Source organism: Mirounga leonina, unplaced genomic scaffold (assembly GCF_011800145.1).
Source record: "Mirounga leonina isolate KUSES-001 unplaced genomic scaffold, KU_Mleo_1.0 Mir_171, whole genome shotgun sequence".
In the NCBI taxonomy this organism is placed as follows: Eukaryota; Metazoa; Chordata; class Mammalia; order Carnivora; family Phocidae; genus Mirounga; species Mirounga leonina.
In genome coordinates this window covers 19,668,631-19,691,639 of record NW_023270436.1, presented here as the reverse complement: position 1 = coordinate 19,691,639, position 23,009 = coordinate 19,668,631, and the positions used below count along the sequence as shown (strand labels likewise).

The window sequence follows — 23,009 nt, the reverse complement described above, 5'->3', positions numbered from 1 at the left end:
GAACACGTTCTGACCTTGGGAAGTCAAAGGTTTAGGAACCCACTTCAGATTGGACCTCTCCCCGCCTCCGTTTGTGACATCCGGAGAAGGGGGACTCAGCCGGGTCAGCCTGCTTGGGTGGCCGGGAGATGAAGTGAGCTGGCCCAGGGGGGCACGTGGGAATCCAGGAAGCCTGGCATCCTCGCTATGCATGTGGGCGCTGGAGTTAAGGCCCCAGATGTGAACTTCCTCTGTCACTCGGGTGACCCCACAAGAGGTCAAAAGCGACTCACATGGGTGTTCTCCGTTTTGCTCTAGACTATGAAGAAGCTTCCAGCCTGGACTCTATTTTTAGTCTCCTGATCTTATTTTTAAATAATCAGCATATTTTCTAGTATCTTTTTTTTTTTTTCTTTTTAATCTACTTTGCCCCAGCCTCAGGCCCTTGTCATTATCAGGGATCCCATCTTGGGTGGTGCTGAGATCCCAGAGTTCTGCTGCATTCCAGAGGCAAGAAACCTCCTGTGGAAGGGCTCCTGTCTCCATGATTCTCCCTGACATCTTCCCCTCGTTCTCGTTCTGCAGATTCTTTAGTAGAATTTTGCACCTTCCTGCTGACAAAAGCCTGATATATTCCTCGCTGTACTGTTTTTTTTTTTTTTTAAAGATTTTATTTATTTATTTGAGAGAATGAGAGAGAGAGAGCATGAGAGGGGGGAGGGTCAGAGAGAGAAGCAGACTCCCTGCCGAGCAGGGAGCCCGATGCGGGACTGGATCCCGGGACTCCAGGATCATGACCTGAGCCAAAGGCAGTCGTTTAACCAACTGAGCCACCCAGGCGCCCTCGCTGTACTGTTTAAATGAGATACCATACACAGGGTGCTTGAGCTCGTCCCTGGTAAACAGTTGGCCTGAAACAAAGGCCGATCCTTCCCTCGCCTCCAAAAATCCATTGGCATTTATGACATAATCATCACTACTCTCTCTTCATAAGTAGAGTCTGTCTTTGAGGTCAGGCAGATGCAGGTTGGGATGCAGGTGAGAACAGTTTTAAATTTAAATTCTCTCTGGCCATCTGGGGTCTGCTGACAACACCTCACCTGCTTTTGTGAATATGCATGAAGACCATCCGTTCCTATATCACACAGAGGAATATGAAGGGTCTGTCTGCCTCTGGGCCTAACACAGTTTTCTCCCTGTTCAGATCTCTGCAGATTGTTGCCGAGAGAAGACACTTGGCATTCGAGTGGAAATCGGACCTCTAATCCAAGCATATTGCTTGCTATTAATCGCCAAAACAGGACTGCTAACGAGGAATGTATTTGCATATGTTTGCAAAAGCTTCATCACTGAAAACTTAACCTGGAGACTCTCCAGCTTTGGACGCCCCTGGGGTGGAGAGCCAAGGGTGTGGCAGTAGTCCGGCTTTTGAAACTTAGGTATTTTTTAATCTTTCCCCTCAAGAACTTTTTTTTAAAGAAATGGATTTGCCATTTTTCTTAATTTGCAGGTCTGCCTTGGTGGCTTTGTTTGCGGGGACAAGGCCCACACCTGTGCCTCTCCTATTGACCCTTACTTTTCAATTCAAAGAATCTATTTAAGAATTTAATATATGAGGTTTTCTTTGATTCTTCCTCAGTTCTACTCAGATTCAGAGGAAAAAAAGTTATTGGAATAAAGTGAACAGGGACTCATTTGTCTGTGCCTGACTTTACAGAATGAACAGATTTTTTTTTTTTTCCTCCATATTGGATTTTTTCAGGTGGATTGATGACAGGCGAACAAGGTTCCCATTTCAGGTGCTCAGCAGGGCACCCTGAGCTCCTGTGTCGGGTCCCCCGAGGCTGTCCTTGGGATGGGCGGTTTGCTAGAGGGACTCCCAGACAAACTGCTGGACTCACAGTCACAGTTTATTACCATGACAAGATGCAGATTAAAATCTGCAAAGAAAAAAGGTGCAGAGATCAGGTACAGGGAGATCAGGAGTGAGCGTCCAGGGATCCTCACCCAGTGGAGGCTTACGGGCACGCTTAATTCTACCAGCCACGACAGGTGACAAGTATTGCCACCAGGAAAGCTTACCTGAGCCTTGGTGTGTGGCGTTTTTATTGGGCATCAGTCGTAGGCATGGGGCACTCATATGACTGACCTCAAGTACTCCGTCTCCAGCCCCTGCAGAGGTCAAGTGATCCGGCCTGATCCCAGGCCCCATCATAAATCACATTGTTAGCATAGACCATCAGGCCTGGTGTGGCCCAGGGTCCCTGGTATGCAAAGACACTTTTATTAGACAGGATATCTCAAAGGCTTAGAGATCATCTCAAGAGCTGGTCAAGGGCCAGTGTTTTCTTTGGCACATACAGGATGTGAACAGTCCCAGCCTGCTGGGCCCCAAAATGCTGCACGGCCCCCAGATGCTGAGGGGCCAGCTGGGCCCAGAGCAGTTTCTCGTCTTTAAGGGTTAAAGTGTTTTATCCACCCTCCCTTGCTTTGCAGGCTTTGGGGAGGCAGTGACTCCCAGTGGTTTGGAGCATAGATTTTTGGAGTCAGGCCTAAGAACTTACTGGCTGTGTGGCTTGGGGCTTCATTTCTTCATCTGTAAAATGGGAAAGGTAAAACTTCAGGGGTTTATTGGGAGGGGCTGATGGTTGACCTAGGCAGTGGGGCCTGGTGTGCAATGAGCCTGCAGTGCGAGGCAGCTCTGGTCTCTCCCGGTCTTGGAACTGCGGTGGGGGGAGCTGATGGAGCTCTGAACACGGGAAGCTCATGGTCACCGCTCAGCGGGGAGCAGAGCACACCCAGCCTTATTCAGCGTTCCACTCGTCTGTTGCTGTAGAACCGGCCGGCCCCATGCTTAGTGACTTACCACAGTGTATTGTTAAATCTCTCCATTCTGGAAGTCAGCCGGAGGGAGCTGGGTGGTTCTCACAGTCAGAGGGTGGCTGGGACTCCTGTCTTCCGAAGGCTTCTTCATTCCCACATCTGGTGCTGGGCCCAGGTGGCTGGAGCATCAAGAGGCTTTCCTGGGCTTCTCTGTCGCATGGCCTCGTCCACGTGGCGAGCCTGACAGCATGGCGGCCTCAGGACAGCCAGACTTTTTCCATGGGGGCTGGCTTCTCCCAGAGCAGGCGTTGCCAGAGGCCGGAAGCACTGGAAGAGCCAGTCAGTTAAGGGATAAGCCTGGCCCAGTGGCACCGCCACTGAGTTTGTCCTAGTCCTAGAGGCCCCCCCGCCATGTTCAAGAGAATAGAGAAATTCCTCCTCTTGGAGGCGCAGAGGCAAGGGCACAATGCAGAAGTGCAGGTGGGGGAGAGAGGCAGTTGTGGCCGTCTTGGGACAACCCAGCACGGTCATCATCAAAACCAGTTTATCCGCCTCCCCCGCAGGGTCATCAAATAACATAGGAATTCATCAGATTATGCGATTTCTCTCTGGGAAATGCAACGTTAGCCAAACGTTCCCTTTCTTCAACGGGGTGCAGACTAAAGACATCTCTTTACTGTTTAAAGCACGGTGATTCCAGACCCCCAAAAGGCTTGGTCATCAAGAAACCCAGGCTTTTTGGTTTCCCCAGACTCTGCCTTGGGAGCAGGAACAGTTCTTCCCACTGATGGAGCTACTCCAGGCCTCCTGAAGCCCCAAATCTGGGTCAAGAACCAAGAAGACATCTTTTACCCCATCCTCATTCTCTCTTCTCAAGGAACACTTTTCAGGACTATTAACAGAGAATCCCATTCCTTTGGGTGAAAGCCCTTGACCCACCCACTAGGGCTGGCCCCTGACCAAGTGCCCTCCACCAACTTAAGCCCGTTCACAAGTGTGGATTATTCTGATCTGACCTTTTTTCCATGGTAACAGCTGGTATTTTCAACGGGCTGTTGAGTTGCCTCGTTATTTTAAAATAATTATAGACTCCTATGAAGTTGCAAAGGTACAACACGGGGTCCTGTGGATCCTTCACGTGGCTTCCCCCAACACTGACATCTTGTACCAACTGCAGTGTCGTATCAAAACCAGGAAATTGACCATAACGCAGTGCTGTTAACTAGCCTACAGACCACAAGCCTGGTTCCATTTTCACCATTTTGTGCATAGGTGTGTGTGTGTGTGTGTGTGTTCAAGAGTTTCATCCCCTTTCAGTGGCAGACCCTTCCATATCCGCCCCCCCTCCCAGGACACACAAAGTCACATACAAAAGCTTAATCTAAGAAACAAATGGTGCTTCTGCTGAGAACACCATCCCGGTCCCAAGCCCCGGTAACTTCCCTTTGAAGTACTGACTCATGGTCAAGGTTTTGCATTAATGTACCTGGTGATTTGATTCAAGTTGGTCTTACTGATCCAAGTTAGTCTTACTGGATTCAAGTTGGTCTTACTGGACCGGACACTGTGTGAGTGCAAGAACCATTATTCCTCATTGCTCCCCATTTACCACTGGTCACAGGCTGGGAAAGCAAGCGACCAAGCAGCCCCAGTGCTCCTCACCTCCAGGGGCTCACACCCCTTTTGTACGCTGTCCCTTTCCACTGAACAGGGATAGGGTTTCGGGTTGATACAGGACTCATGGTTAAATTTGAACTTCAGATAAAACAGTAATTTTTCAGTCTTTTACAGTATTTCATGGGACATACGAAAAACGTATCTGTTGTTTATGTGAAATTCAAGTTTAACTGGGAAACCTGTATTTTTGCTTGCTAAATCTAGCAACTCCCAGGAGGGCTGGCTGTGCAGCGATAGGATATTAGGGACATGGAGGGTGTGACTTCCTTTTGTGGCTTCAGCCTCGTTCCTCTTTTTTTTTGAGAGAGAGACTGATTGAGAGCGTGAGCTGGGTAGGGGCAGAGGGCGAGGGAGAGAGAATCTGAAGCTGACTCCCCGCCCAGCAAGGAGCCTGACACGGGGCTCGACCCCAGGACCCTGAGATCATGGCCTGAGCTGAAACCAAGAGTCGGATGCTCAACTGACTGAGCGGCCCAGGTGCCCCTGCCTTGCTGCTCTCTTAGTCACTCGCGCTCGGGGAGTCCAGTCACATGTCATGAGGACACTCAGCAGCCGTAGGTAAAGGTTCACGTGGCAGGTTCCCGAGGCCTCCTGCTGACAGCCAGCTCCACCTGCCAGTTGTGTGAGCGAATCGCCTAGGAAGCGGATCAGCCAGCCTTGGTCAAGCCTGCAGGTAACTGCGGTCCCAGCTGACCTCTTGACTGCAACCCCAAGCGAGATCCCGGGTCCGGAGCAGCATGTGAGTCAGCAGCTGAGTCACTCTTGAATTCCTGCCCACAGAAACTGTGCGCGATCATGCTCACTGTTGTCCCAAGCCGCGAAGTTTGGAAGGTACTTGTTACATTGCAGTAGGTAATGCCGAGGAGCTCCAGTTATTTGTGAATGAGTGAAGGAACCAGTGAATGCATGAGCGATGAATGACTGATGAAGGCTGTGGTTCCTCCCCTCCTCTGCGCGCTTGTGAGGGCCCTTGCCCGACAGATGACACCCAGGCCTGTGGATCCTTGCGTGCCAGGGTAGAGTCTGCACAAACTCTTGAAAGATAAGTAAGGTATCAACCATCTGTATGAAACATTTCAAGGGAAACCAGATTAGCTAATCTCAGCTCATCTGGATTTCCAATCCTCCCCAGTTCAGGACACGCTCTATATTTTTGTGACAAAATTCGAACTAAGAATAAGCCATGTGCAACTGTATAATGTCACCGTCCTAGAAAAGGTACTTGTGCTAGACTTTAAATATATCAGCCTTGAAATGCCACTGGCGGATTGTTTCTATGGTACCAACCTATTTAAAGTTGTAACCAAGGAAGGATTTTTTTTCCCCCCAAATCTTTCGAAGGCAGTATGGAAATGGGGCTGTGGAAGCGGGTGATGAGGACCGGGGACTCGGGTAACAGAAACTACCCGGGAGGTTTGCTGATGTGTGCAGAGGGTTTGTCTCTGCGACCCCGGACAGACAGGCCTCACTCTCTACGTAGTAGCTCAGGTAAGTTGGCAGAAATGGTGTGGGTGCCCCAGGCGTGGTGCAGCAGAGGAAGCACCCATCCAGACGTCTGAGCACCTAGGTTTCAGGCCTGGCTCTGTCCTTACACTTGCTGAGTAGCCTGTGCCTGCCCCTTGTGGCCCGACCTCCTCCACCGCTTCATCTGACAAGTGTCCATGGCGCTGTCAGGCTCCTGCTAAGGAGCCTTGTTGCCTGGCAACCCTTCTGGGACAGCTACATGTCTGAGCACCTCATTGGGAATCTAGACACGGGCCTGGATGTCCCCAAGTCCCAAAGCAAGGGTTTTTTTCTGGGCAGTGGTGGGAGACCGTGATGTACGGGTATGAAGTCAGGCATCTACATCTCTGGTTGCCTCTCTTGCTTTTCTGGAGACCGGGCATTTGAACCCAGAAATCCTGAGAAACCACTGATCTTTGAGGCGGAGAGGCCTCCCATGCAGAGGTGTGAGGTTGGGTCTTTCAAATGAAAACAGCACTAACCATTTACTAAGCTCTTATTAGTCTTCCTATGGCCAGCAGCTTTAGATGCATTCCTGAGCCACCCCTCTTTTTTTTGGTCCTGAAAACAACCCTTTTAGAGCACTATTGTCATTATCCCCATTTTGCAGATGGGGAAACAGGTGCAGTGAGGTGAAGCTACCTACCCCCGTCCCACATCGAGGAAGGAGCAAAGTGATCTGGATCCCTGAAGTTTTACTCCAGTAACTTCATTAAAAAAATTTTTTTTTTTCCTAGAGGTGCCCGGGTGGTTCAGTCGGTCAAGGGTCTGCCTTTGGCTCAGGTTATGATCCTGGGGTCTTGGAATCGAGTCCTGCGTCAGGCTCTGTGCTCAGCAGGAAGTCGGCTTTTCCTCCCTCTGCCCCTCCCCCCACTCATGCTCTCTCTCTCTCTCTAATAAATAAAATCTTGGAAAAAAAATTCTAAGTACAGAGAGAACCTTTTTTTCCCTTAATAACTTGAGGCTAAGTTGCCTACTTGATGTCCTATCACCCCCCAAATGTAGTATTTCCAGCAAACAAAGACGTTTTCCAGTGTAACCACAGGACATCCAGCGGAATCAGAAGATTAACATCGACACATCACCACCATGGAAACCTCAGACCACGTTTAAATTTTGCCAGTTGTCCCCATAACTTCCTTTATAGCAGAAAGTTCTAGTTCAGAATCATGTGCTGCATTTAGCTGTCACATCTCCTTAGACTCCTTCAGTCTGGAGCACTTTCAGGGTCTATCTTTGATTTTCATGACTTGGGCACTTTTGAAGATCACAGGCCAGTTGTTTGGTAGAACTTCTCTTTATTTGGGTTTGTCTTAGGTACGTATCCTCATGATTCCATTCCAGTTATGCATCTTTGACAGAAACAGCACAGGAGTGATGCTATGATCTCAGGGCATCCTATCACATCGTATCACATGACGTCCACTTGTCCCCATTGTTGGGCATGCACACCCTGATCATGTGATCAGAGCTTGTACTCTTAGTGACCCCACCACAATCCACAAAGGCCCCCTCTCCAGAAGCCACATGGCAGGGTTCATTTGGTGAAGCAAACCCACGAGCCTCAGTCCCTGGTGATCAGAGTGATCAGAGTAACTGCAGCTTCACCAAGTCGGCTGTAAAGCTAGAGAGATAGCTACAGAGAAGCCAAGCTTACTTCTATCTTTGGCTTTGGCCTATAAACAGATGCATATACATTTCCAGGCCCAGACTCAAAATGGCTTATCTCATCTTCTTGTTTTTCCTCACTCTGCTCCCTGGTGAAGCTTTTAGTCTGTTAGACTCTCTCCCCCCGGCCTTCTCTTGTATGAAACCTCACTTTCTAATTTCTTTCCTGAGTACATACTGTGTGTCAGTCATGATGACACTACAAGTCAGTGGGGATACAGAGACCATGAAGTCACAGTGCCTGTCTCACGAAGATGGCAGTTAATTGGCTTCCTGTTGGTTCTTGATTCATTAATAACAACAGGAAGTTAGATCCAGATCTTTGACCAGAAGTCCAGGGCAATTCTAACAATTGCCTCTTGAATCTTTTCATCATATGGAGGAGAGAGTGAGAGAGAACGTAAGCAAAAATTAACAGCTAACCCTTCCTAAGCACCTACGGTGTGGCAGGTACAGTTGAAACGGCTTACATATTTGATCTCACCGATCCTCAACCATTTTGCAAAAGAGGAAACCGAGGCTTCCAGAGATGTAGTGACTTGCCCAAGGCCCGTCTGTAAGTGGCAGAGCGGACATGGGAACTCCAGAGCCTGTGTGCTTACAGAGTCCAGAGGCAGCCAGGGATTTCCTGGGAGGGCTTGGTGCCTCTTTCCTTCATTGCATCCCTTGAGCCTAGCACAGGGTAGGCACTGGGTACGCTTCTATTAGATCAGTAAATGAATGAATGTATTAGCCAACTGGCTGGAAAAGAAGAGAAGGGAAAGATTTCCTGGAGGGAATACCTGGGATCTCTAGAGCTTGCCCATTCATTCCTGCACTCTCTCAAGCTCCCGCAGAAGGCAACTGCTCTGTGCCCCTGACGGTGCTTATACTAAAGGACCCCAAAGATACAGGAGGCAGTCTTGACCTTCATTATTCCCGCTTTCAGGCTAGGTCCCGGCCCCACTATTGCCTCACGCTATTCCTCACGACTACCCAGTGAGCTAGTCCTATATCCCCATTTTACAGATTTTGAATCTCAGGCTGGCAAAGGAGTCCACGCAGGCCAAGGTGGCTCGGCGTCGTCCACACCTAGACGGCGCGGAGGGGAAGCCGAGGCGGCCAGGAAATACGCCTCCAGCCATTAGAAGCCCTGAAAATCCCCGCCTCCTTTCTCTCCTCTTAGCCCCGCCCCTCTAGAGCCGAAGGCGCTCTAGCCTTCCGCTGCTGCCGTGGTAACCAGCGCGCCGGTTCCGCTACCGATACGTCATTTCCGGCGCGCCATCCTAGACGCATCCGGGTTCCGGCCGCCGGAGCGGTGAGCTGCTCATCCGGAGCCGGTAGTTGTATTTGGTCTGCGGGACCCGGGGGAGGTGAGTGGGGCGGGGGTGCGGGAAGAGACGGGGTGGGGTGGGGGTCCCCGCCAGTAGGAGTGAGTGAGAGGGACCCACCGAGCCCCTCCGCGAAGCCTGGCTTCAAGCCCCCCTGCTTTCGAGCTCTGCCGCGTAGAACCTGGGGTAAGTTGTCCGACTTTCCTGAGCCTCGTTTTTCTTATCTGGAGCGTGGGAACGCTAACAGTACCCACCACCTAGAAGTGACTTGATGCTTACATCAGCTCATCAGCCCGAAGCGTCTGGCAAGTACTTCGTACTGCTCTGTGCCGAAGGCTCTGTAACTCCTAGCAACCCTCCGGTTATTACGGTGTCCAAGGAGGCCGCGGTATTATTGACTCCCTACCTCCTCTGAGAACATCTCCCTCCTTTTCACTCTTGGGTGAGGCTGGGACCAGCTGCACCCTACCGGTGTGCCAGTGAGTGGAATAAGTAGGGAGGACTTTGTGACAGAAGCGACCAGAGGTAGTGAACTCCCCTGTCCCTGAAGGCTGCTTGCGGCAAGCAACTGGTAGGTAAGAATCCCAGTCGCCGTCACGAATTGCAAGTGGTGTCGTGTAGTGCACCGTGCTTGGCACTTCGTGTGTATGTAATACTGGAGCACTCACTGAGTGCCTGGTAGAGCTGGCATTTGAACTCAGGCTGTGATTTTAGCAGTACTTTGTTAGGTTCCATCCGTAATCCAGTAATAGTAATGACGATGAACCTAATCTTGGGGCTACAGTAACAGCTATTGTTCCTTGAGCGTTTTTATTCTAAGTGGTTTTTACTTTTCTTTTTTTACAAGATTTTATTTGTGAGAAAGAGAACATGAGTGGGGGGAGGAAGAGGGAGAGGGAGAAGCAGACTCCCCACCGAGCAGGGAGCCCATGCGGGGTTTCGTCCCAGGACCCTGAGATCATGACCCAAGTCGAAGGCAGACGCTTAACCACCTGAGCCACCCAAGCGCCCTGAGCTAGGTGTTTTTTAAGCACCATCTCATTTAATCTGGCTCACAGGCATTCTTAGAGGGTAGTGGTATAGTTAATCTACCGTAAGAAAGAGACAGCTGAATGTCATCACCCAGCTACCAGGAGCTGAATTCTCTATGGCAATACGTGGATGTCTGTTAAGGTAGTGTTTATAATTCCTACTGCCTTCAGAAGAGATTCATGTTTTAGTAGGAAAACTTTAAATCTTAGAGTCTCACCAAGTAATATATTTCAGAAAGCATGTTCTAAAAACAGTCACTCCTGGGACTGCCAAGGGTCCAGATACAACACAAACAACAACAAAATCTGGGATCCAGGATAATGCCCACGCCGTTTTTGAGGCAATAATAGAATAACATACGTAGTTATTTTTATGTGGTTTATATACATGTGAGTGTGTGTGATGTTTTATGGCATTGACTAAGACAGAGAAATAGATGCTTAAGAATCACATATTGTTGGGACCAGTCTTTTGTCCTACCTGTTTAAACAGTGTTTGTTCGCTAAAATATGTTTTTAATGTCTGCTTTATTGAAGTGTAACTGATTTTAACAGACTTTGAATTTGGAGGAATTTCGAAGGGAGCAAGGACAGGGACTCAGGGAAGCCTGCTGCTGCTTCCCCCAGGACTTACCACAGACTGTGTGCGCCTTTTTTATTCCTTTCTTTAGTGGCTGGCCATGTCACTGTCCCACTTGTACCGGGATGGGGAAGGCCACATGGATGATGATGACGATGAGCGGGAGAACTTTGAGATCACCGACTGGGATCTCCAGAATGAATTTAACCCTAACCGGCAGCGCCACTGGCAGACCAAGGAAGAGGCCACCTATGGAGTGTGGGCGGAGAGAGACTCAGACGAAGAGAGGCCCAGCTTTGGAGGCAAACGGTACTGGGCGGCATGGGGCTGCTTCCGCCTTGCTTTAGGGAAGTGGGGAAGATGGAGAGGCGGTTGGGCAGATACCCCACTAAATACACTTAGCTCCTGGCCTTACTGAGTCCCGTACCTACAACATCAGCTAGGGAAGCCCAGCTTCCTCTTGGGCTGGAGTGCTGCCTCTTTTGCTGATTTAACCATCCGTTGGTGTTTAACAAGCAGTTATATGTATTAGGTCTTATGCTCCCATTCCTTGCCTTCTGGGAGTCCAGACACAGAGCATGGAGACAGGCATTCATCGGCAATTCCCACAGTGGAAGTTTGTAACTGATTTGGGACCTGAGGGAGAGAGTTTGACCTGTTCTGGATGGTGAGGGAAGATTTCTCTAGAGAAGCGCCCCTTGAGCTTATATGACAGCAGAAGGTAACAAGGGTGGTTGGAGAGGCACAAGTATGCAGAGGCTCTTGAGGGGAGGCAACGGGTGTCCACAGAAGGTTTTGTAGGCTGGAGTGGAGAGAGGGAGAGGGAGCATAGTTTGAGAAGAGGCCCGTGGGTCTGTAGTAAGAGGGCGGATGATGTGGGCAGTGGTTACGTTTGGAGAAGACCTTTTGGTGTGCAGAGTCAGCACGGACCTCCAGCAGAAGAGGGAGCTCTGTGAGGCCAAGACAGGGTCCCTGCAGGGGTGGTGGCAGGGAGATGAGGATTCAGGCCAGCAGTCCTCCTCCTCAGCGTGAGGTCGTGTGTGCACTGGCCACAGCTCACTTGACCAGAGCGTGTAGCGAGTTTGGGTTTGTCTTCCTGTCCCATCTGTGGCCTACAGGCTCCAGCCTGTGGAGACTGTGTCTTTTTCACCAAGGAGCCTGGGGAGAAAGAGTATGGAGATCAGCTGAACCCCTTCTCATCTGGCAAGGAAACCTAAAAGATGATAAAAGGATCAGAGGTCAAGAATTATGTAACCATAAGATAATAACAGCCAACATTTGTTGGCCCCTTACTTGTTCTGCACTCTTTACGTGCTTGGTATCCTTTACCTTGTGAGAAAAGTACCATTATTATCATCCCCCATTTTACAGATTAAGAAACTGAGGCCAAAAGCACACAGCCAAGCTGTGAGAATCTGGGCCTGACTCCTGAGTTTGGGCTCTTAGCCCCTAAGTTACATTGCATTTTTTAGGTAACAATCCTCTGAGTTCTCTTACTGCCCGTGGGGATGTTTAAAGACAGGTTGGTCATTGTATAAAGAGAACCAAGGTTGATGACATTGTAAGTGCTGTTCGTGGGACAGTCGTGCTCAGCATCACTACTTTCCATCTCCCGGAGTTAATTTCCTAGGTATTTTACTTTGTTTTCATATACAAATAAAGGTAATGGACTGAAGTTTTTCTAAGAATTTGGCCAATATAATTGTTCTTTCCATTCATACAATTTCTTTTATTGTGTTTGATGATTTTTCTCTATCAGAACTTCTTTCTTGCTTGGTTTTTTACTTGAAATAGGGTCCAAAACACATGCTTTTTAAAGTAAGTTAATTTTGAAACATGTAAAAGAAAGTTGCGTTACCACATCATATTTTGCATTTTTTCCTTTCACTTTTATTGAGACATAATCGATGCACTGTTTAAGATCTTATTTTGCACTTTTTATTAGCCTTGCACTGACAGGGTAACTCTTCAACCATAGAGTTGACTTGAACACAGCAGACAACAATGTTCCCATGATTACAGGAAGCTAGATCTGGGGCCCTTTTGGTATAAGTGAAGGTGTTGCTCTTTTAAAATGGATCCCTGGAGGTCCTGTCTTAGGGGTTCTCAGGCCAGAAGAGTTTCCACAAGGGATGCTGCAGAAGATTCCTTACAGACCCCTGGGGGCTATGTGTTTGCTCGCAGGGCCCGCGACTACTCCGCGCCAGTCAACTTCATCAGTGCAGGCCTCAAGAAAGGGGCAGCAGAGGGGGCCGAGCTGGAAGATTCAGAAGATGAAGAGAAGCCTGTTAAGCAGGATGACTTTCCTAAGGATTTCGGACCCAAGAAGTTAAAGACGGTAGCGTCTTCATCTTAGGCTTGTGACCTTTGTAATGTCCTTGGGAGGTCATGCAGCTGAAGCATCTCCTACAGGTCGTGGAGGGGGGTGGGGCTCAACAGAGGCCGGTTGTGTGGGTTTCTCCTCATGGTGGCGGGTTCCTTGGAGGTGCGAAGGGGGCAGTACGGTCTCTTTGCTTTCCTAAGACACGGTACAGGTCTATTTTTGGTTCGTATGATGCTTTTCATGATGCTCTGATTGCCAGGCCCTTTTCCCGGCATCCAAGCTTGCTTTTTTAGGGTTTTTCTTCTTTATCTTTCTCCATCAACTGAACTTTGGGTTTTTTTCTGCTCAGGGTGGCAATTTTAAACCCAGCCAGAAAGGCTTTGCAGGAGGAACCAAGTCTTTCATGGATTTTGGCAGCTGGGAAAGACACACAAAAGGCATTGGACAGAAGCTTCTTCAGAAGATGGGCTACGTCCCTGGCAGGGGCCTCGGGAAAAATGCACAAGGTAGGGCGCCAGCGCCCTGCAGTCGGGGGAGGGCGGCGAGATGGAAGAAAGAGGAGCTGTCTGGGGAGTGCCTTGCTTTTTCTCTTTTCAGAGTACTTGAACTCCGCAGCCTGCTCTGCCAGCGCCAGACAGTTGTGCCCCTCAGCTGTCTGCTTTCTCACACTCCAACAAAACACTTGTGCTGCAGGAGAAAGAGGCTTAGGCTTTGTAGAAGAAGGCTCAAACAGGCTGCAAACTGATAGGCTTCTTCTGGGCTTATCCAGTGTTTAACAAATGAGCTTGTTGCCAGTATTTACAAATAAGATAATCTTACCTAAGATTTCCGATTTTGCCTGGTAGGAATGGGTCTTAGCTGCAAGGACGGTGCTCGTGGCCTCCACTGCTCCCTGTCATCTTCTGTCCTGGCAGGCGTCCCTGTCCATGAGTTTTCCTGGGCCCTGGAGGTACAGGAGCCGGCTGTTCCTGCTCAGTTATTTGTCCTTCGGGAATAGCAGTGAAACGGTGTGTGGGGCTTTCTCAACCCTAGAGACTGGAGACCTGGCTAAGCAAATCCCGCTTCGGGGCCTCCACTGGTGCTCAGCAGCCTGGTCTCCCGTCCCCAGGCCCCGTCCGCACAGCTCCGCTAACACGTCCCTGGCTCCTTGATACCGAAGCCACCCCGACCGAGCACTTGGGTTCTTCCTGCAGAACCTTGCTGTCTCTCTCCTTCACCTGTTTCCCGTGAGCTGTCACCAACGTGGCTGGAAACAGAGCAGTGTCGATAATCCAGATTCTACCCCCTAAGTAGTTGTTCGGGTCATGCCCAGGTATGTGTTGAACACGTTAGGTGTAGGGAAGGTCCAAGAGCCTCCTCATTCCGGTGACCCAGAATGAGAATGAGGGGACTGTCCTAATTCAAGACTGCGACAGAACTAGCTGAAGGGGCGGGTGGGCGGTTTTTGCTGAAATGCTGTAGTCCTGTCTCTAAACCCTTAGAAGAAGACAGTTATTTCTGAGGCTTACGCGTGCCGCAGAGCAAGCGGGAGACAGGAGCTATCAAGCGAAATGGGGGGGGTCTCTCACTGAACTGCCGCTTCACCTCCCTTCATGCTGTCGATAGTCTGACTAATTCACTCGCCTTATCAGAACCTTCCTCCAAATCAAGTGTAGAATTTAGTACATCAGAGTTCCCATTATATGTGAGTAGTTCTCTTTTCTCCCAGTATACCGAAAAGAGAATCCAAGTGGAAGTGAAGATCTGTATTTAGAACATAAATAACCTAATGTCAGCAACCTGTTGTGTGGCCCCAGAAATGCTTAGCGATTTCAAATGCCACGGAACCTGAACAGTGTTCCAGGGGCAGAGAAGAGCCTTCCTTCCTGGGTTGTGTTACTCTGTGTCAGGACTAAGGAAGGGTGGTTCCACTGATGGCTTGTCCAGATACAGGAATCACTGTGATCTGAAGTCGTTTATCTTTTGCTGAAATGTGCCAGGTATCATTAACCCCATCGAAGCCAAGCAGAGAAAGGGAAAAGGTGCCGTGGGAGCTTATGGCTCAGAGCGGACCACTCAGTCCCTGCAAGACTTCCCCGTGGTTGACTCCGAAGAAGAAGCCGAAGAGGTAAGTGGAAGCCGGGAATCCCGGCGGGTGGTGCCTGCCGTTTCTGACCGTGGTTAGTTCGTGCGTTCGCTCACTCGTCCCGTCGGTCCCCCGGTGTCTGTGGCGCAGCTGTGCGTCGGGCGGGCGCCGTGCTGGCGTCGGGCTGTACCGCGAGGAGCGGCTTGGTGTCGCGCAGGCTCTCCTGACCGAGATGCTCTCTCCCCCTTTGCATTTACGAGGGAAAGCAGGAGGCTGCAGAGACACACGTTGTCACTGTACTTGTCACCGAGCCTGTCCTTCTGCCGGGGCAGCAGGTGTCTGATCGTGTAGCGATGACCGCTCGGAGTCGGGCCCTGGGGCCGCAGGGAGCAGGCACGCGGCAGACGGGAGTGGGTGAGCCAGGTGGGAGGTGGCGACGAGCGCCGGGCCCGAGGCGAACAGGCGAGGGCTGGGCTGGCCGATCGGGTGGTTTCTGGGCGGCTCCGGGCGGCTCTTGCTATAAATGTGGGCCCAGCAGTGCTTGATCTTCAGATCTGCCTGAAGTAGAAGTCCAGATTTTTTTTAAGGCAAAAAAGAGTACGAGTTTTAACCCAGTGTGAGGAAAACAGAAGGACAAGCACAGAACCCCCTTCTGTGGGCTGGACTCCTACTGCCCTCAGACCGAGTTTCCTTCTCTGCTGCAGATCTTCCTACAGAAGTTTTGCAAACCCTGATTACAAAAGGTTTCTTTGCCTTAAGACTCAGGGCCCTGCTTATCTACCTTCATTTTAAATCAAAACCAAGGTTTTGTGTACTTGAAAAAATACTTTGTATCGTTTTCTAAGTTTTGCAGGAGGTGAATTTAGAACTAGCGTAGTGCCCGCCCATAGTAGATGCTCCGTAAGGGTGGCCTTTGTCTGGGTGATTCTCTTTCCAGTCTGGAGTACCTGCTTTTGGAACCTTCTCATTTCTAAGAGGGGCTGGGTGTTGGGGGGATCTCAGGAGATGGTTTCAGTATCACACAGGCACACTGCTTAGCACAGAACCTGCTGTAAATCTAAGACCACACCTAGTGAAGTTCTATGAATGGTCTCCGTGACCCCACTTGCTGTAAAAAGCAGCCTTTGTTTCACTGACCACCTCCCTCTGCTTCAGGAGTTTCAGAAGGAGCTGAGCCAGTGGAGGAAAGACCCCAGTGGAAGCAAGAAGAAGCCCAAATACTCATATAAGACAGTAGAAGAGTTGAAGGCCAAGGGCAGGATTAGCAAGAAGCTTGCTGCCCCGCAGAAGGAGCTTTCTCAGGTCAAGGTAAGGGGGCCCTTGGTTCTGGTCTGGGATGGACCCTGGGAAACCCAAGTAATGCACACCCAAGTCAGGTCAATCACTGAACATTCCTTCGGGTCATGTCGGGTCTTCCGTCTCGGTTTTTCTCTGTGTTTTTTTTACTGGGCAGTAGCGTGCTCCCATTCCCTGCACTTGCATGTCCAGGGAGAGCTGTCGCAGTCCGAGGGCCGGGCGCTCCTCATGGCACACCCGTGGTGCGTGAGACAGCGGCCCCTTCTTCCCGAAGCGACAGACCGTGAACTTAACATTTCCATGATTAAAAACGCAGTGTGGGGCGCCTGGGTGGCTCAGTTGGTTAAGCGACTGCCTTCAGCTCAGGTCATGATCCTGGAGCCCCGGGATCGAGTCCCGCATCGGGCTCCCTGCTCGGCAGGGAGTCTGCTTCTCCCTCTGACCCTCCTCCCTCTTATGCTCTCTGTCTCTCATTCTCTCTCTCTCAAATAAATAAATAAAATCTTTTAAAAAAAACAAAACAAAAACAAAACAAAACAAAAAAAACGCAGTGTGAAGATGGTTTTTAGTGAGTGTGTAATTCCAGAGAATGAAGTACTAGAATATTTGGTCCTACTTGTGTGGCTAGACCTTTAGCTGTTTTCAGGTTTGGTTTGGGGCTGGCTAGTGTGTATGTGAAGCCTTGTCTTTGTTTCAGACATTTTCTAAGGATAGATTCTTGGAAGTACAATCAGCAGATTGAAAATTGGAAGCTTTTTAAGGCTTTTGAATACTGGGAAAGGGTGCACTAACTCAGCCTGTGACTAGGAGTGCAGGAGAGTGTCCTCAGGGCATACCAGCATGGAGTGTTTCCCGTTTTAAGAGTTGATTAAATTTTCAACCGCCCTTACGTGCATATAGTCCTGGGTTTTCTGCCACTCCCCCGAGTAGCCAGAGAACCACAGTGACAGTTGTCTGTTGCAGTTTGGCGTGGGAGTGTGTGTGTTTTGTGTGTGTGTTTTGTGCATCAGATTCCTGGCGGGGAGGACCGATAAGCCATGAAGCTGCGCAGGTCCTAGCCAGAGATTTGGAGTTAGGAGATGCAGGCAGGGCCTGAGAAGTTCCGTGTTTGTCTTTGTCCAGCTGATTCTAACGCACGTGGCCTTGGGCGACATGCTTACTTCCCGTGCGGATGGATGGCTGTGTCTCAGTACGCTGTATATTCCAGTTTCCTCCGTTTTCTTGAAATGCTCATTTCCTAAGGTGTCCTTGTCCAGTCACTGTTTTCTTGTGTTTCATTTTGTTTTTAAATCAAAAAACAAATAATTACAGAGCAGTGTGTGGTACCATTTAGGGAATTAGGAAACACAGAGGCAAAAATACTCTTTTCCTTCCTTTCCCATAGATGACTAGTTTTAACACCTTGATGCACGTCCTTCTAGATCTTTTTTCTTTGCCTGAATATACATTTTTTATGCCACAATGTGACAGTCTGACCGCTTATGCCGTCTTAGTGCCGGCTTCGGTCAGTGCAGCCGCTCCTTGGCCGTAGAACTCGGTTTTCTTCTCAGCTAAGTAGTCTGTGCTCCGAGGGACCAGTCTGCACGTGCCGGCTGCGTCCGGCGGTCCCCCCCACCCCCCTCGGAGGCGCGCGCTGACCCGCTGCCCCCACGCGCTCCCAGGTCATCGACATGACGGGCCGGGAGCAGAAGGTCTACTACAGCTACAGCCAGATCAGCCACAAGCACAGCGTCCCCGACGACGGGCTGCCGCCGCAGGCCCAGCAGCCGCCCCAGCCCGGCAAAGAGGCCAAGGCGCCGGGCTTCGCGCTGCCCGAGCTGGAGCACAACCTGCAGCTGCTCATCGACCTCACGGAGCAGGAGATCATCCAGAGCGACCGGCAGCTGCAGTACGAGCGGGACATGGTGGTCAACCTGTCGCACGAGCTGGACAAGATGTCGGAGGTCCTGGAGCATGAGGAGCGGGTCATCGCGAACCTCAGCAAGGTCCTGGAGATGGTGGAGGAGTGCGAGCGGCGCCTGCAGCCCGGCTGCAGCGACCCCCTCACCCTGGACGAGTGCGCCCGCGTCTTCGAGACCCTGCAAGACAAGTACTACGAGGAGTACAGGATGTCCGACCGCGTGGACCTCGCCGTGGCCATTGTCTACCCGCTCATGAAGGAGTACTTCAGGGAGTGGGACCCGCTGAAGGTGAGTGGCTGGCGAGAGGAGCCCCTCCGCTCCTGCCCGGGGTGCAGGGGTGAGGCTGCGCGGGCAGGGCGGCTGCGTCACGGCCGTGTCTCTCCACAGGACTGCGCGTACGGCACTGAGGTCATCTCCAAGTGGAAGAGCCTCCTGGAGAACGACCAGCTCTTATCCCACGGTGGGCAGGACCTGTCGGCAGATGCCTTTCACAGGTACTGCGCGGGGACCGGGAGGAAGATGCTGCTGGGGAGGCCGGGGACCGGCCCTGCTCTGGGGCTTTCCGTTCACTCACCCACCCTGCACCCGTCAGTGTCACGCACAGGCTGGGCGCCGGGCTTGCCCTGGGAGTAAGGCAGAGAGCCTGTCTGCAGCGAGGGGAAAGGGCAGGGGGAGGGGAGAGAAGCAGACAGACAAGGCCAGGGATGGAGGACAGAAAGGACACGCCCCCGTTTGGGGTGGCGGGAGTAGTTGGCAGCAGAGGTCTCTGACAGGAGGTGCCATTTGAGCTGTGGCCCTTGAGGTGAGTCGTCAGCTGCGCACAGAGCTGCAGCGGGAAGGCAGGCCATCCCTGGAGAGGGGACCCTTGTGACCCCACAGCAACCCTCCCGGGCAGGCGGGTCCTGGCAGGGGGCCCCAGGCCCTGCGGATGAGCAGGCAGCTGGGCGAGCAGGGATGAGGCAGGTGCAGGTCTGGCCGGTGTGGGGACTGGCCCGGTGGTTTGCTGTGTTTGCGTTTCCACGCCTTTTTCTTTCTTATTCCGGAAGGCTGGTGGTGGTATACTCAGTCTGCTTTGAAACCTGTCTGTGCAGTTAGCCTGCCCTCTGCCTCTCTCGCACAGGCTGATATGGGAAGTCTGGATGCCTTTCGTTCGAAATATCGTCACCCAGTGGCAGCCAAGGAACTGTGACCCGATGGTGGACTTTTTGGACAGCTGGGTGCACATTATTCCCGTGTGGATCTTAGATAACATCCTGGACCAGCTTATCTTCCCCAAGCTGCAGAAGGAGGTAGGGCCCTGAGTCGTGGGGGACAGCCGGCAGCAGTAACCAGGGGCCCTTCTCCACTCTCAGTACCGTCAGAAGGCCTGGAATGAACAGAATCTGCTGACACGGTTACCATCCTATGGGTAACTCCAGCCCTTTTGTCGGCACCTTCCCCCCAGAGCCTCCCTATTTAAGTAGGGAATTCATTTTCTTGGTTTTTCTAATGCAAACAGAATCTGTGCTACTTCGGAGATTCCGTGCAGTTGCCCGGGGATATTAGTTTGGTTGTGCAGAGGCCTCTGGGCCTTCGTGCCTTTGGCCACACGGTGCACCTGGAACTGCTGCTTTGTCCCACGCCTTCTGCAGGTGGAAAACTGGAACCCGCTGACAGACACTGTGCCTATCCACTCCTGGGTCCACCCGTGGCTGCCCCTCATGCAAGCGCGCCTGGAGCCCCTCTACTCCCCCATCCGCAGCAAGCTGTCCAGCGCCCTGCAGAAGTGGCACCCCAGCGACTCGTCCGCCAAGCTCATCCTGCAGCCCTGGAAAGACGTGTTCACCCCTGGCTCCTGGGAAGCGTTCATGGTCAAGAACATAGTACCCAAGCTGGGTGAGGAAATGGGGAAAGGGCATTAGGTCCATCAGCTTTGGTGCGCTGGTTTCTCTGGCCAGCGGTAAGGATCCGTGCTCCTTGAAACGCGGGCTTGGAGCTCCACGAGAAAGCCGAAGACGCGGTATTGCTCGCCCCAGGAGTGCCGTTTGCGCTCAGAGGTGGAACATGAATGTACCCGGGGTTCTGATGGCGTCGGCGGCCTCAGACTCTGCAGCCCCTCCTGGTTCCTCATTGGTCTGGTTTGGGCTTCTGGTAACATGCGAGGCACTGGTGTTCTGAGATTTTTGTGGTATTTGATTTTAAGTACATGTTAGTTATTTCTGGGTTATAGAAGAAAAGGTTTTTAAGAATTGCCATGTCAAGAGCTTAAAATTGATGGATAAAAGCAGATTTTTAGGCCAGTGTTGTCCAGTGAGGATTTTGCTCTGTGCTTCTGTGACTTTGCCTTAAAGCCTGGGCTGCTTTTGCAGGGATGTGTCTCGGGGAGTTGGTCATTAACCCCCACCAGCAGCACATGGATGCTTTTTACTGGGTCATCGACTGGGAAGGAATGATCTCGGTGTCCAGCCTGGTGGGGCTGCTCGAGAAACACTTCTTCCCTAAGTGGCTTCAGGTACACCCTCCTTTGCTAACTTTGGGGGGCGGGGTGGGATGGAGGCAGGGAGGATTACACTTAATTTTCTGCCCACGTCTGTCTGACTGTAGGAGCTTGATCCCTGGACAGTTGTCAGGTTGTGCTATCACCCAGAACAAAACTGAGCAGTAATCCCAGCAACCACCACTTGTGAACATACGCCATGTGCCAGATGCTAAGCAGCTCTTGCGCGTTGCCCCCACTCCTCACACCACACCTTTAGGGTGGGGGTGGGGGGAACTGTCGTAGCCCTGTTGTTTAGAGGCCGAGGTTCAGGGAGTTTACATTCAGGAGTGCGTAGCTGCCAAGCTGACTCCAAATTCTACATTCTGAATGCTTCTGTTCGGCCCCTGTAAACCCCTACGAGTGTGACCAGCTTATAGGACCATGATCAAAACAAAACAAACGGCCCCTTGGGAAGTTTTGCTCCCATTCGCCCCCATTGTGGATGCAAGTTTCCGATTTCTTTTTGGCAGGTGCTATGCTCTTGGCTCAGTAACAGCCCGAATTATGAGGAGATCACCAAGTGGTACCTGGGTTGGAAGTCCATGTTCTCAGACCAAGTGCTGGCACACCCATCTGTCAAGGACAAATTTAACGAAGCACTTGACATCATGAACAGGGCAGTGTCCTCCAACGTTGGTGAGTAGGGATTCTGCCTCTTTGGATGTCCTGGTCCTGAGCGCCGCATTTCTGAACACGTAAATGACACAGAAGCAAGAGTTTCCGGGTGCCTGTGGGCTGTCCGCTCCAACACGACTCTGCCCCACCAGACCCCCTGCCCAGCTCTGCCGGCACTGGAGGGGCATAGGGCCCTGAGTCTGAGTGTAGCCGGATTCACACTAGGGGGGAGCCTGCCTCTAGGGCCCCCTTCCAGGCTCGTTGGCACACCTGTGAGGAGCTCAGTGCGCTGTGTGAGTGGAACAGCTCGCCACACAGAGCCGGGGTACAGCCTGACCCCTAGCAGTTGCCTCTCCTCGCCTGGCCTATTATATTTACTTGTGAAACAGTCATAGTGCCTACTTCTAGATGTTCTTAAAAACCTAGAGGGGTGAAGTGAGCCAGTCTGGAGACCGCTTTGCAAGTGGTGTCTTTGTTGTCTCAGAAGTAGGCAGGTGACTGTCCCCATAATACCCATCCCCAGCTTCTGACCAGGTGAGTCACTGCCTGGGTCAGTGTGCTTGCATCGCAACACAAAGGCCACTGTGGTACCCAGGCCAGCCCTGCTTCACAGAGAAGCTCCACAAGGCCGAGAGCTAGTTCAAGGTCACACAGCGAGAATGGCAGGTGGGACTGTAATTTCTGTTTCCTGAACCTTTAGTCCTTTGAGCCTATTACATGAAGAGAGAGTTCAGAGAGTATATATTCTGTTGAACGAGGCAGATAGACTTCTCCGCTCTCTCTCATCCGGGCCCCTCAGTGGGCCATCCCCATTTTCATACTCTCTAGAAACTCTCCCTCGGCTGCCCCGGCCCCACGCCGCCTCCTAGAGCTGTTCCCATCTCTTTCCCTCAGCACTGGACACTTGTGGCCCTGTATTGTCCTTCAGCATCTATCTGAGCTCCCCAAATGCATTCTAATATCTTCCAGGGCTGGGGCCTCTATTGGAGAAGCTAAAAATAGAACTAGGCTAGGCCGTGTGTTGTCAAGGTTTCCAGTCCTGGAAGGATCAGTCTCTTGCAGTCATTCCTGTGAATCATTTCTCTGGTTACTACCATTAGCCAGAAACCTCCAGACTAATTTTTGTACGAAAGCAGGAGTGGTCTGAACTTGCCGAAGCTACTTGCCATCTGCCTTCGTGCTTTGTGTCTGAGGCCCAGCTGCCCCTCGCTGAGTCACAAGTGGGGTTGGCCAAATCCGTGTGCGTTTCTGTGCGGTTGGAACCCCTCTCCTCACCCCCCGCCCTTCTGGCTCTCCCAGGTGCCTACATGCAGCCCGGAGCGCGGGAGAACATAGCCTACCTCACGCACACGGAGCGGAGGAAGGACTTCCAGTACGAGGCCATGCAGGAGCGACGGGAGGCTGAGAACATGGCCCAGAGGGGCATCGGCGTGGCTGCCAGCTCCGTGCCCATGAACTTTAAGGACCTCATTGAGACCAAGGCTGAGGAGCACAACATCGTGTTCATGCCGGTCATCGGGAAGCGACACGAAGGGAAGCAGCTCTACACCTTTGGCCGCATCGTCATCTACATCGACCGGGGAGTGGTGTTCGTCCAGGGCGAGAAGACGTGGGTGCCCACCTCCCTGCAGAGCCTGATTGACATGGCCAAGTAGAGGGGGCAGGCTGGACCTTGCACCAGAGAGGGGACATGCTCATGAATAAATGGTATTTTAAACTG

General features: G+C 51.5%; 2 protein-coding genes across 10 annotated transcripts in view; both read left to right on the top strand.

The window, feature by feature from the left end:
- TPST2 (tyrosylprotein sulfotransferase 2) overlaps nucleotides 1-1,673 on the top strand; it is a 48,689-nt gene extending 47,016 nt beyond the window's left edge. For all 7 annotated transcript variants that reach the window (XR_004681437.1, XR_004681438.1, XM_035017260.1 and 4 more), the window contains one exon: nucleotides 1,184-1,673. The gene's annotated coding sequence lies outside the window, so the exon portion shown is untranslated. The remainder of the gene's footprint in view (nucleotides 1-1,183) is intronic.
- A 7,134-nt stretch (nucleotides 1,674-8,807) lies between these two features.
- On the top strand, nucleotides 8,808-23,006 carry TFIP11 (tuftelin interacting protein 11). Of its 3 annotated transcripts, none has more exons than XM_035017252.1 (13): nucleotides 8,808-9,002; nucleotides 10,663-10,880; nucleotides 12,756-12,909; nucleotides 13,244-13,400; nucleotides 14,874-15,001; nucleotides 16,115-16,267; nucleotides 17,917-18,444; nucleotides 18,544-18,650; nucleotides 19,277-19,445; nucleotides 19,788-20,031; nucleotides 20,505-20,647; nucleotides 21,145-21,310; nucleotides 22,589-23,006. In XM_035017252.1, exons 2-13 carry the CDS (start codon nucleotides 10,672-10,674, stop codon nucleotides 22,942-22,944), a joined length of 2,514 nt encoding a protein of 837 aa, XP_034873143.1. In that variant the 5' UTR covers nucleotides 8,808-9,002; nucleotides 10,663-10,671; the 3' UTR covers nucleotides 22,945-23,006. The 3 variants fall into 3 exon arrangements, with proteins under 3 accessions (XP_034873143.1, XP_034873144.1, XP_034873145.1); XM_035017253.1 differs by lacking the exon at nucleotides 8,808-9,002 and adding an exon at nucleotides 9,057-9,146; XM_035017254.1 differs by lacking the exon at nucleotides 8,808-9,002 and adding an exon at nucleotides 9,154-9,535.
- Nucleotides 23,007-23,009: the final 3 nt, after the last annotated feature.